Genomic DNA, 14,398 nt, shown 5'->3' with positions numbered 1-14,398 from the left:
ACGAGTAAGTTGCCACTGTTTCTCTCGACAACTCATCTTAACCGTCAGATGGGCCATCACCCATCAGAAGGCCCGCGTATACGTTTTTTATTTTTTTATTTTTTTATTAAAAAATTAAATAAATAAATTAAATTACAAAACTAAACACCTACCACCCTCCGAGAGCGGTAAAGATCTTACCACCTCTTAAGAGGACGGTAAGCAATCCCACGGTCTCTATAACAGTCTAGCGCAGTACGTGAACAGTAATCCGCGATGAACCGTACTCTGACGTGTTTCATAATTCATGTGTAACTCATTTTAATTGAATTCACCAAAACATCCTGTGTAGAATTTAAAATAAAATTTTTCAAAAAAAGACTACTTTTATAACTTCTAACAATTGTTAGTACCTCAAATAAATTTCTAAAAAACTAGTAAAATTCACTAATATTCTTCTTATGTGATGAGATAATTTCTACAATTATTTTTAGCAATTTTTTATCAGAAATCTATTTATTTAATTTTTTAATCGAAAAAATATTTAAAAAAAACTCTGTTTACGGTCTCTTGATAGCCCATCTTACGCATCTTCCATTCCTCCTCCTCGTCGCCGCCAAATAAACGCCAGCAAGAAACCCCACCACGCCGCGCTGTCGGCGGCTCACCGGAGACCGCACCCATGGCCTCCCGCCGGGCGCTCCAACTCCTCACGCCCTCCCGCGGCATCTCTTCCACCCCGCACCTTGCCTCCCTCGGCTGGTTCGACAAGATTTACCGGCAAGAAGCCCGACGTGGCCTCCGAGGCCGCCTCCTTCACCCTCATCCGTAAGTCCCCGATGTGCCCGACCGCCCCGGTTCCTCTCTCGGTAGGTTAGTGGCGGCGAGGCGGCCAGACCTGTGTCGGTGATTGGTTTTCGCAGAGTTCGCGGACACGATGGAGAAGGCGTGGAAGGTGGGGACGTTCAAGAACTTCGTGGCCGGGCGGTCCAGCGAGGCCACCGTCGTCAACGCCTTCGAGAAGCACTCCGCCGTGCTCCGCTATCTCGGCTCCATCGACCCACTGGCGAGGTACCGGCTGATCTTGAAGTGGTCGCTTCGATGTTTCTTTACTTGACTAGGGTGCTTGGCATTGAGGTTTAGAGGCTATTTGATTGTGTGTGGTGGCTTTTGTTCTGCAGAAACTCCAAAACAGCGACAAGATTAACGCGACCAAGCACTGCAAACTGCAGGATTGCTGATGTGGAGCACATACTTGCCAAGTACACATGGGCTAAAGAGGCTCAGAAGAAGATTGAAAAGCTCAAGGAAGAAGGAAAGCCCTTGCCTAAGTCATTAAATGAGGTAATTCTAGGAAGACTGACAAGGATACCGAGCCTTGTGTTATCAAGCTAGTGGGATGAGGCAAAACACGTTTTTGACGGGTATTGGAGAGTGTTAATCCTTTTGATTTGATTTGTAGTCTATATTACTACTATATATTACTATGCATTGAAGAGGGGGGATGCACATTGTGTATAATGAAGGAACAAATAAAGACATACTCCTATAAAGGGAGAGGAGCAAAAACAAAAGACACCAATGAAGCGCATAGCATGTTTTGAGTAACGTAAAATTGTAAACACGCATTCAACTGGATAAAGAACATTGCATCAAAAGGAAAGTGAGATGTGGCATTGTGGATATATAGGAAAGGAAATGCTATAGCCTAGTTGTTCCATTTTGATGTGAATCATTGAACATCTTGATCAGCTGGTATTTCAAGGTGTCAAAATAATAATTCGGTCACTACAGATTGGTTACGCATTTGGTATTCTTTCTCATTTTTATTTTTTTCTTTTTTGTGTGGCCATGTTTGATATATCTGACTCCTGACATGCTCCTCTTAGCAAATGCTACCATTAGTGTTTTCTTCATTGTAAACACTTTTGGATAATATTTAACAAATTTTGTATAGCAGTCTATGTAACTCATTCGGGTTGGGAAAAGTGTCCAATTTCATGATATAAGATGCTCGTTTTCTCTATTAGCATTAAATTTCAGTCTCCTTGTAATCATTTTGTCTTGCATGACATAAATTTGCCATTTAGAGTTCATTTCTTGCAATTATGCTGAATAATTTGATTTTTGAATCATACCTTGTTTATAGGTGCAGAATCTAATGGGTTCTACACCACTGGATATTAGCAAATCTAATCTGGCAAAGAGTGGTCAGATAACTAGGAATGCTCCTGCCCTTGCAGTTCGAAGAAACGCTATAAAAGGTTTGATGCTTCCAGCCCTGGTTCCATGACTGAACTGTTAGTCTTATTATGCTGTGTTCTTTAATTGATAACCTTTCCTTGGGGAATCTGATTGTTGTGATTTACATGTGCTGTAATGTCTTAAATATGGTAGCTTGTAGATAATAACCCGTGCTTACTAAAATTGTTCTAGTATATGGCAATGCATTATTTGAGTGCTCTTGTAGTATTATATGTTAGCAACTGGTGGATATGAACTTTACATGTGCAAGTTGTGGAATATGTACGGCCAAATATTAATTGTTGATAGAGGGATAACCTTCTCCAGTCCTTGAGCAGTGAAAAGTGAAGAGGATAGTCAGATCATATGATAGGAATGTTATTTGTTTTTCATGTTTCTTAAATGTATTTGGGTTCTTGCTCGCATACCGTAGCTTAGTATGCTTATCTCGTGTTATTATAACAATTTGTTCTTTGTGCCTCGAACGTGAATGTGTTGTGGAGCTTCTTGAGGTGAAGAACCATGCTTTCTTTTGCTTGCACGTGCTGGCGGGCGGCAACATTTTGCTCTGCTGTGATCAAGAAAAGCTTGTGTGGTTGTCAACGCGAGCAGCTAAGCTTTTTCCTGGACAGCAATCCGTGTTATCCCGCAGATACGGACATGACTTTGAAACTTGTAAATTACCATAAGTGAGCTCTGTATTACACAAGGAACTCTTGCTTAAATTGCATGATGTAGGTCGGCGTTGTTGTTTACCATTGATTTGTTCATGTAGGCAAATCCCGGAAACATCCAGCTAGCTTGTTTCAGCTTCACTATTGGTCAGAATTTTTATGCTCTAGGTGGCTTGAGTAGTTTTGGGGGATGTATCTGAATAAAGTCTCTGAAGGTCGACTTTTTCACATCTTGCCATTGATGAACCTTTTGCTTCCTCTTGGGCATTATTTTCTCTTCTGTTGTGACAGCCAACCGTGAAATATTATCGTCAGTGAAAATTGTCTATTTTATTTGGTGAATTCTAAGTGTGTATTTGGCACAGGCCAAGAGTTCCAACGTGCTTATTTTTTAACATATTAATTGTGGTTGCACTCGGCGACACTAGCAGCTCTGACCAACTCGAACAGAAATGTATGTAGACTAAAAAACGACGCATCCAAACAGGTTCTCCAGGCAAGCATTGGTGCTATCTCCCAATGAAAGAGAAAGGGGAGTGTGCATCATAACTAAAACTCTACTTTCCATAATGCTTCTCGGAACATGCTTGGCGCTTTTGTTCCTCTTTGAAGATTCATTCAACAAAAGGATATCTACAATAAAAACTGGGTGGTCAATCGAACAGCAGCCGCCACATGATCCAACCAGTCCTATCTTCATTTGGTTGGCCGCTCCCAGGCTGTCTCCGACGTGAGGCTGTTCCCGTAGTAGACCTGCTTGGTAGACTCATCCAAGTATGCCTGCACAGCAAAAATAAGGAAAGTCGACACTCAGCACCTTCTTAGTAACACAAGTGGTATATTAACAGGGGGTTTACAGTACGCTGGAGCACAGAATACACTAATGACCAATGTTTCTTGATGTTCGCTTATTTGGAACAGTTGCAAGAGAAACAATTCTTGCAAGCTGCAGTGCAAGTTACTATTTCATGGGATGCGTCAACATTAAACACAGCCTCAGTAATATATTGATGGCACAATGTAAATTACTAACCTGCCAACCAGAAGGAAGACCCTTGGAGAGCTCTGCAAGATCAGGCGGCCCTTTATGCTGTTCGGCACTACTTCGTGATGCAGCAATAAACTCATTTTTTGACTCTTTATTTGCTTCTGCTCTTCTGCGTTTCACGCGGTCACGCCTGCAAAAATGATTCAAGAGTCAAGACAATAGCAACCACCCTGTGATAACCGGCCGTTATGGGTCCCCAGAGTCTATTATTAAACAGGAGCGATGAAGGGAGATTCTTGCATGTAACCTGAAAAACATACACTAATCCCTGTGTTGACAATATTCTCTCATGAAATCAGAACACTGGGGGTGTTTGGATGAGGGATATTTCTTTGGGAAGTTTTGGGTTCTAGTTAAATTTGAACTAATCCCAAAACATTCAAATGAAAATGCCTACAATCCAAACAAGCCCTTAGGGGTGTACCATAGGAGGAAAATTCTAGATTAACATATTCCATCAAGTTTCAAAAACCAGGCAGGGCCTAAACTGATCGGTCTTTCATGTGGTTTCTGGTAGTGTCGGCAACCTAAAAGTTATCACCAATGTGCTTTGGCTGGACTCAAACCAGTTACCACCAGTACCAGGCAGAGAAACTGGACATCATAGTTATTACAGTAGTGCAGCGAGGCGCAGCGACTATCCACCTTCACACCTTTATATCGCTTTGCATGCGATGTGGCAACGCCATACACAAATCATAGTCTAGGTTATTAGAAAATTATATTGGCAATATCGTGTGGTGGCACTTGGGGGGCCTGAAATATCATGTCTGCTGCAGTCCAATTTCTTTTCAAGTGGCCCACAAAGAACATAAGCCTACCAGGCATACTGCATACAGTGTGTTGTTCTTTCCGTCATGGTCGACAAGTTTTTTCCTCTCCTCACTCTTTTATGTCGTCCTCTACTCTCACTGTTGCTTGTCTCCCCAAATCCGGACCAAAGGAAAAGGGTGTGGCCTTAGAGAAGCTCCGACAACACTGGTTTGTGCTCCACCTTCGCCCTTCTGCAGCCATCCTTGGGCAAGTGCACCCAGATCTGTCTGCCAGCCAGGGTGAACAGCACGATGGGCAACAGTGTGATTCGGCCTCCACCTCATGGAAGATACCCTACGCACGACAGCGGACAGCCGCCAGATCTGCCACTCTCAACCATCGGATCTGCAGGGAGGGCATGAGGAGGCTTGGCTGCGGGCAGCGCAGGGAGGCAGGCGGGTGGCTCGGCGGTGGATAGAGATCTACACCCCCGTCTATGAGCACATGAAGGTAGACATCCCAGGTAACAGCTTGCCACACCGAGCCGTGACGACCTCCAGTTCACCATCATGACACGACGGCGATACAGCGATGCCTTAATAACTATGCTAGACATAAAGAACTAAAATGTTGCTTCAGTTTTTTATGCTCACAGACAAATGCAAATCACTCATGCAATGGAAAATCCAACAATCAAGAAATTGGTAGGCACTAGGCAGAGATCGGACCAACAACCTACATTGAAGAAAATGGTAGGAAAAAGGAATAGTATGAACATTTCTTTGAACACAATAAGATGCAGAAAGGTGATCTCAGATTCTAAAAATGTTCTTTTGGGCACTGAAGTATAATACTGAATTTTATATTGTCCTAAAAAATGAATTGTATATTTTAAACAAATAGGGCATAAAAACGGTAAAATGGTGAAAGCAGTAAACTAAATAATGACCGTAACAACGAACAGAAGAACCATGTGGTAAATTAATTAAAAGTATCAAGCTATTAGAGTCAACCATCATATGGTAAAGAAACAGTACCAGTCACCACGGATGGGAACAAAATTGGCATTTTCTTGAGCTTCTCCACTAGCTATCTGTTGTTTCCGCCATTCCTGGATCAAATGGAACATAATTTAAATTGTAGAAACTTTGCAGACATTCTGTGCATGTGCACTTCAAAGAGAAATAGATAAAGAGGAAGTTACCTTTATTTCCTTCTGACGCTTCCTTTCTAGTGCCTCCAAAGCACTTTCAGGTTCTTCCTCTTCATCACGAAGCTCCTCTTTTGCTGCTTTCCACTGTTATAACAAAAACCAAAAGAAGCTACTTTAGCTAAGTGAAGTCAACAAAGCATCAATTATCTGTACATCACTACTCACCTCAGTTTAAGCCTTACCATGAAAGCAGATTGGTCTGCCTTTCGACTAAAAGAGGTAACCACGAAACCAAAAAATCAGGAAACATAAGGTTAAAATACAGCTTCCAAGAAATGTTTCTTTCTGCCTGACATTGTATATATAACAAACAAGAAAAGAAACTAGTTTAAGAGATGCTCTCTACTTATAAATCAAAAGAGATAGCTGAGAACATATCTATCTAAATCAGCCAAGTATATACAAGTAGCACTTATTGGTTCCGTGAACAGACAGGAAGACATTTAAAATTTCGTTGTAAATTTCAGGCACCAAATTTTGGGAACCATGGTGTGTGCGTGTCTGCATACACGTGGCAGTGCTAGTGTAGTTAAGTTAGGGGCATAAATAGTCATTATTTGCACCCATGTGTGATAACAGCATTGGGTGGTTTGTTGTAGAGAGCTACCTTATCCACCAGACTTGAAACCTTCTTATTAGACCTCAGAGATGATGTAACAGCAACAGGTCGCTTCTTGCTACAAATAACTACGATACAGTGCAAAAGGTCAATCAATGTTTGCCCATGTAGTAATCATAGCCAATAGAGCAAGATGAATTGTTGCAATAAAAAAATTATAAAAATTACCTTTGGTCTGATTTGTGGTACTAGTAGAAGCCTGTGTAGAGCTTCCGGGCATGGATGATGTTCCTACAGCTGATGTTGCTACTACAGCTTGGCTCAAAGGCGTAACACTTGCATCCTTGGATATAACTTTATCAGACCCGGTGGGATCTGAATTACTATTTGCTGAAACAAGCGAGGCTGAGCTTGTTTTGATATCTACTGCACTGCTAGAAATGGCAGAGAATGATGAAGCACAATATCCAGAATGTTCAGGTGCTACTCCACTAGCAGCCATAGTGATTGATGGATAGGTATAGTAAGATTGTGGGGCAATAGATGTTCCATCAACAGGAACAGATATGCTGCTTACAGATACTGGTGCATAATAAGAATGCTGCTGCACTTGAAGGACATGAGGCTCACTCATTTGCATATAGTAATTGGCATTTGTATCCTCTGTACCTCCAGCAGAACAGTATTCCATTCCTGAAAGTGTATAGCCCACATTTGCTTGACCTATATATGGCTGAGGAATTGTATCAGCTAGAACATATGATGCAACTGGCTCTTCTGGAGGAGGTGGAGGAGCTGGTTCATTATCTGGTGGTGGAGGTGGAATCCATTCTTCTTCTGGTGGTGGCGGAGGAACATCATTATCCTCAGGAGGAGCTGGACCTTCCAATGATGGCAAATTTGGTGAATTTACTTGTTCTGATGGAGGATGTTCCTTAATAGGTACGGAATTTGAATGCACCTGCTCTTCAACATTGTCATCATCAACTTGCATTTCGACATCCATATCTTCATTGTCAGATTCAACTTTTGAAGGAACTGCTGCAGTATCCCTATCTTGTGAATTTTGAGCAGATGATGTTGAAGCTGGCTCCTCAATCTTAACATTTTCATCAATAGTAACCCCAGCGCTAACCTCAGAGTTCAAATCCTCACCATTGGAGGGTGCAATCATGTCAGCTTCATTAGGTGTCTTGTCTTCAACAACCTCTGTCTTCGAATGTCTAGGTTCTGTATCTGTACAATAGCTAGTTTCCAACTTGGAAATGGAAGAGTCTAGTTGCTTAAGGTGAACTTCAGCATGTAACCACAACGGGAGCAAAGAAGATCCATATGACGAGAGTGCATTGCAGTCTGAGATTCGTATCCCAATTTCTCTCCTTATCAATTCAAGACCTTCATTGGAGCCATGGGGCCTACAATGACAATAACTCAATTAGTTTTCTAGACTCTAGAACAAAAATGCTTGCAAAGAAACAAAAGATATGGATAAAGAAAAATAAAAAGCACCTTTCCAGCAGCTTCAATCTCTGCAGCAAATCCTCACCATATTTTGCAAGAAGCAAGGGATCGATGTCCATAGACTCATGACTCGCGACAGGTTCTGTATACGCATAAGCATCTTGAGTAATCTGTGCACTTCCACATTCCATTCCAAAATGAGCATAAGTTGTTGTGCCATTCCCAATAGATGCATCAATTGGATATGCTTCTAAAGTGTTGTGGGGAAGGACATGTGCTTGAGATTCTATTGAATAGTCCATATGTGTAGTAACAGATGTAGATGCGACTCCAGATGCAACTCCCGAAGTAAATCCAATAGGTATCTCCCAAGAAGTTTCTCCAGTAACTGTGTTCCAGTAATAACACTGATTACTCTGTTCATGCATTACTGCTTTCCAATTCCCGCCAATGTCACCAACAATTTGCATGCTGGATGAATCAGGAATAGGTTCAGCTGCTCTTGCACTCTCGTTTTCCAGAGTTGTCTCAGGAGCAATAATATTTTCTTCAGCAACACTTTGGGTGTAGTTCTTAATGTCACCAGCTTGAGGTGCTTCTTGCTGATCAACAGAAACTGACAGTTCAGCATTTGCATCACCTTTACCAGCAGTTGTGTCACCATGCTTGTGGGTTACCTGAAACAAGCAAACATGTATTATTACAAGATTAGCAAAGAAGTAAGTTTATACTTCTTATCTTAGCTACAAAAATCTCCTCTCTAAGAAAAAAGAGATGAAGTCGACCAAGAAGCTAGACAAAAAGCATGGCATGAAGCACCATTGCAATCAGAAGAAAATAAAATAACAAGAATAAGCTCAGGGCATCTAAGGCCAGCTTATTGGAGGCTTCCTTCTATAAGCCTTTTTCACTGGTTTCGGCTTATTTGGGACCTACAGTACAAACCTAGACTAGGTTTCTATGTTAAACCAAAAACGTTCAACCTGTTTGACCAACCTTCAGCTTGAATAGAAGGGTACAAGACAAGACAGAATGGAAAGGTGAATTACCTGAGCACTTGCATCTCTTGGACTCCCCTTAGTTTCACCAGTGGGTAGATCTGCTGCTTCCTCATCCTCTTCTTCATCATCACTATACTGCCCAAGCAATGCTATAGGATTCTCCTTCTTATCTGAAAAATACAAATGCATGTGTAAATTAGAAAATAAAAAGGTTTTATGTGGCAATATACATTTGAACTCTTTTCTGAAGTATACATGACAGTATCAACAGTGGTGCAAAATTAAAACATGTTCTGGAAGTTGGTTAAAATCTTTAATGTGAAGTATAGAAGCCTGGCTGTAAATAAAAAGACCAGGCTAGGAGCTATATATAAAGAAAGAGACATACGAACCGAGGCAACAATCACATCCTGCAATCCCCACGCTTAAATGCTGCCAAATGAGAAATTACCCGTAGGCAATTTTGATAGTGGCAGCTCGGTCTGAAGAATTTACTCAATGTTCCTTGCAGGCTGGCAACCCTACATGTACCTCAGAAGCAGATATGCGGGGCATATACATGCTTGCACAACAAATCCAAATTTCCACCATATTTATGTTCCATAGGCATGCCTTCTTTACATATCCCTTGGAAGGAAATTGATGAAACCCACCTGAAGAAGATGGTGAAGTGGGAACCACGGTCTGTTGGTCACGGTTTTCACCTCCTATTCCCTCTTTCAGCGATGCCTCCACTGCAAGTTACAGAATTAGGAGTCAGCTTATGTGTAAAGATATATCACAATCTATTGGAATGCTAACAGTTCTGTGCCATGGTATGCCTTATTTACCGAATCTTACCAATGCTCAGTATCTATACTATTACAAGAATGTTTATTATTCTTGTCACCCATGAAATCAGCCAATACGAAGAAAATATATCCAACCATTAGATCTCTAGTATTATAAACAATTGGTGCAAATAATCGCAATGGCCATCCTTTAACAAAATCCAACCTCGATTTTTGGTTACCCTAACTGGTATCTGGGATTAATTTGCTTCCATTTTTATTCTTTTGTTCATTGAGGAACCTAATCAGTAACCTATTGTGCACCATTAGATCTACCTAGCCGCCGCCACTGCCCCCAACTCCTGCCTTCTGGCCCCTAACCCCCCCCCCCCCCCAAGTCACCTCCCTCACCACTAATTCCTCTCACTCACTATATTTCATTATCCAGCAATATTCTCGACATCTCAGCTTTCATCTATCCGTCAATGTTGTAGTGTGTTGCTGAGCCTACAAGGATCGATGCCATCATTCTAAACAGAACCATGGCCCTCTTCTACTCTAGCATTCGGGAATAGGGAGGAACGCCTCGGCATGCATGCTGGATCATATCCATCATCCTAGTCACATGAGCAACAAACTAATCTATCTTTTCTTGTTTGAGACAAGTTACTTCTTGCATTAAATCTATGGTTTCAATGTTTCGATCTTTTGTAAGAGATGAGAACAAGAGTGCTTCAAGGTGGAATATTCGAGTACTCCAGTTTGATATGTGCTCGAGTCTGTATCTTTCTATAATCATTCACCTGACAACTCTGCTTCCTCGTATAGTAGGCAATTTAATTATGATTTGTAACAGATTCACAGTAAAACAGGCCGATACTGTGACTACAGTATTTCTCGCTATATCTCTGAAATAGTGAAATGGCAACTGGCTTGGTGCATGTTGACATATCGGAGGTAAAAGTGGCATTAAGACACTACAGGGACACACAAAAGTGACAAGGCCACCACCATGCCCAGTGAACAACAGAACTGATGCGTTAGGTCGGCCATATTGCCATCTTTTTTTTGTTTGTTTTACATTCACATTGATGCTCGTCGCCTGAAGCTTCTACTGATAAGACCAACCAAAAGACGCATCATCACGTCCTAACCCACCATACAGTGAATCAAACAACTTAGCCAAAATCCAGCTGTACCGGATGAGTTCGTGATTCGAGCTGCATCCACTGGTTTAGGATCGGCAGGTCCAGACGACCAAACGAACCCTAATCGTACGACACTATGACCAGACCATAAGATGGTAGACAATTAGGGCAAGCAATCCGAGATACCTCCATCGATCGATCTCAACTCTCAAACCATGTCGAAGCTAGCTGGAACACACTGCGATCGACCACAACCAGATCGAACCAAACAGGGCGGAGACGGAACGTACCGGGGGAGGGGTCAATGAAGAGGTCGAGCTTCACCCTGCGGCCCGCCGCGGCCTTGGCAGCCAGGCGGCGCTCCTTCCTCCTCCCCATCGGCCGGCGCCGAGGGTTCTCAATGCGTTGGGGCAAAAGAACTAGGGCTAGGGTTTGGAGGACGGGTGGGCGAACATGGGGAGGGGATAGCAAGACGCGGAGGCGGAGAACGGGGAGGAGAGGCTGCGGCGTCCGTTCTTAGACTAGTCTACCCAATCATATTCCCTTCATTTTGTTCCTTTCTCGATTTTCTTCCTCATTTTCATTCCTTTTATTTCCTCTCATATCCAATAGTTTCCCTTCAAAAGGAATCACAAAGAGAAAGGAGAGAGAATCCCGGACTGGAGAAAATGACCCAGAAAATCCTTTCGCGACGGAACCATGAAGGGAATCCGTTGGAGCGCTGAAGGGAACGAAAATTCTGTCGTGAAGGGATTTTGGCCCCTAAAGGGAAACCGTTGAACACAGTCTTAGAACATCTTCAACCATATTCTTATCATTCCATTTTTTTTATTTCTTTTCTCGTTCCGATTCATTTTATTTTCTTTTATCTTCAACAATTTTTCGAGAGAAATCGGAAAGAAAAAGAAGAAAAAATTTCGTTCTAGAGGGAATGACTTTAGAAATCCCTTCGTGACGGAAACCGTGAAGAAAAACCGTTAGAGTATTGAAAGGAACGAAAATTCCTTCACAACGGGATTTTTGTTCCCGAAGGAAAACAGTTGGACATGGTCTTAAGTCTCGTTTGAATAGGATGCGCTTCTCGTTGTAATAGCTAAAATTTAGATAAATTGTGGCTTTAGAGTTTCTGTTTAAGTTTAAAAATCAGTTATATCTATTAAATTTTGATTGTTAATTTTTATAATAAATTTTAGTTTTTTATACATTAAAAGTCAGCTGCTAGTCTCTAACAAACCCAAGCCCTCATGTGTATTGTCGCCTTCTCTTTTCACAACTTTAGCTGGCTTCTCCACACTCACCCTACCTTAACCCTCTCTTCCTCATTTTCAATGACTTCTACTCTGATTAACAACACCCATATTCTAATTTTACCTATCATCGGTCATGTGCCATCACAGTTAAGAACGAACTTACGTTAAAATTCAGAGGTGCACAGGACACTAAGTAATTTTTCATTTTCTATTGATCTATTATATTCGTCAGGTCCATACGACACCTTCTAACTTAATAAATGTGACATCTGGACCTCTAACCTAATAATTAGGACAATCATTTTTATTCAAAATCTGCCACTCACCACGATTAATGTCCCATCACCATCACTGCTGAGTCGGTCTGCCACCACGAGCTTCCTCTAAGTCTATTGGACTCTATTAACCTACCCTCGATCTCTAATCTGAACCCTAACCTTCCAAAGGTGGGCATTCTCCTTCCTAAATTCAGTTATTCATGACCGGTGGGCACCATATTGGCATTTCCACCAATGCATTTTTTATACATGATGGCAGGGATACCGTTACTATTACACAAGCCGAATAGCACGCGCAATCGCAGGGGTAAAATTCAATTATATTTGTCTTCGTTACGTGGCACTGGTTAATGCGTGCAATTAAATTAAGATTCAAATATTTTGTATATATCTATATTGTAACTACGAAACCTGATAGTAATTAGCCCCCCTATAACAAGTAGGAGATTATAATAGAATCCAAAGGATATTCCTTCTATTTTGTTAATTTTTTTCCAATCTAAGTATAAATTGATGTGGTGCATCGATTTAATAACTCATTTTTAGGCGCCTCTAATAATTTATGCTAGCTATCCTATAAGAATATCCACATTATATTTTTTTATCTATGTCACTAGTACAAAAACCTAAATCCACAACCGCCTATCAATACCAGTTTGGCACATCGACAGTGATAAAGTATCACTGCCGGTTTCTAACCACACAGGGCAAAAAAAGGATGAATCCATTGGAACCAGTAGTGATATCACTTGTTATTGTCAGCTCATATCATCAACTAGCAATGATAAGTGATGTATTACTACCGGTTGCAACCATCTCTGTCGAGACCGATTCCAGAAAAAGACCAATATTATCTATGTGCTATGCATAGAAATCAATCCAATATATAGTAACTTCACAGATGAATATCATTACAATATCACACTTAATCGTCATTAAACATCTTACAAAATGACATTTGAGGGCTAAGATCCAAATAAAACTGCAGCAAAACTACGTAGACTCTAATCCTTCATGACAACTCTACAGGCTAAATCGATGTAAAAAGTATCTTAGAATGATCCATCTTCGGTTACCTCTTCAATAGCTTCTCCAATTGAGTATTTGGTGAAAGCAAGAGTGAGCACATATCATATTCAGTAAGTTGTGAGGAAAATAATATGTATATGAATGTTTGACGATAATATGGCAATATGAATATGTTGCATAAAACAACATTTAAATAAAATATTTGAAAAACAGTAATAATTATATGAATAACTATAAATAAACAACAACATCAAGATTCCAACTATCTTGACTTAACGAACTTTTCAATACATCAACCAAGGTTCCCACCACTAAGGTTGAAGAACACCTTAATCATTGTTTCCACCACTATGAAGTTCTAATCATTGAGGTTTTTCTTGCTACTCGTAACGGTGAGTACGGCTATACAGAGAGTGTACACTTTACCCATAAGTTATGATCATACTCTATTGTTGGCACTTGCCAGTACCTTATACATTTTTGAGGCGTGCGTCGAGTTGACCACTACACAACCTTTGCAGTGTTACTCTCAGCACGTGCATACCCGCTAAGATTTTATCACCGCGTGAATACACCTCATCAACTGAAGCCTCCTCTTGCGCCAATGGAACTGTGGAAATACACCCTTCTATTCTACACAACCGAATGATCTACACAATATTAAGAGTATGCAAATTAATTGGCTATACCCATCCTATTCCAAGCCTATGGTTCTACTATTTACTCAGAAAGATCAGTTCACAAACCAATTCTTAGATTTGAGCAAGACTACCACAACTCAACCTAGTCTCATCATACCATTTCTCGAACTCTTATACCATATTTCTACTAAAATTATGACATCATCTTTATCGTTGTTATATAGGATCATCATTGTAACATCCTAAAATTCTTAAACATATCATTCATCATTCATGAGCATCATTAGCATCATAATTGAAGTTTTGAGCAAGTAATTAATACAATTGAAATTAAATTTAAATTGTTAAGT

At 40.8% G+C, this 14,398-nt stretch overlaps 1 protein-coding gene and 1 pseudogene across 4 annotated transcripts; one reads left to right on the top strand and one right to left on the bottom strand.

The window, feature by feature from the left end:
• Nucleotides 1–550: 550 nt before the first annotated feature.
• LOC133926693 (uncharacterized) lies at nucleotides 551–3,239 on the top strand (annotated as a pseudogene).
• A 204-nt stretch (nucleotides 3,240–3,443) lies between these two features.
• LOC133926692 (uncharacterized) lies at nucleotides 3,444–11,365 on the bottom strand. Of its 4 annotated transcripts, XM_062372717.1 has the most exons (10): nucleotides 11,141–11,365; nucleotides 9,586–9,666; nucleotides 8,981–9,102; nucleotides 7,980–8,608; nucleotides 6,699–7,885; nucleotides 6,519–6,598; nucleotides 5,903–5,995; nucleotides 5,736–5,809; nucleotides 3,931–4,075; nucleotides 3,444–3,677 (listed from the first exon to the last, which is right to left on the bottom strand). In XM_062372717.1, exons 1-10 carry the CDS (start codon nucleotides 11,226–11,228, stop codon nucleotides 3,594–3,596), a joined length of 2,583 nt encoding a protein of 860 aa, XP_062228701.1. In that variant the 5' UTR covers nucleotides 11,229–11,365; the 3' UTR covers nucleotides 3,444–3,593. The 4 variants fall into 4 exon arrangements, 1 of the variants encoding a protein (XP_062228701.1); XR_009911148.1 differs by lacking the exons at nucleotides 3,444–3,677; nucleotides 3,931–4,075 and adding an exon at nucleotides 6,094–6,121 and having other exon boundaries at nucleotides 5,733–5,809; XR_009911150.1 differs by lacking the exons at nucleotides 3,444–3,677; nucleotides 3,931–4,075 and adding an exon at nucleotides 6,077–6,121 and having other exon boundaries at nucleotides 5,759–5,809.
• Nucleotides 11,366–14,398: the final 3,033 nt, after the last annotated feature.

This window comes from Phragmites australis, chromosome 8, assembly GCF_958298935.1.
Source record: "Phragmites australis chromosome 8, lpPhrAust1.1, whole genome shotgun sequence".
Classification (NCBI taxonomy): Eukaryota; Viridiplantae; Streptophyta; class Magnoliopsida; order Poales; family Poaceae; genus Phragmites; species Phragmites australis.
Note: the sequence above shows the minus strand (reverse complement) of the source record. Positions and strands in the feature narration are given on the sequence as shown.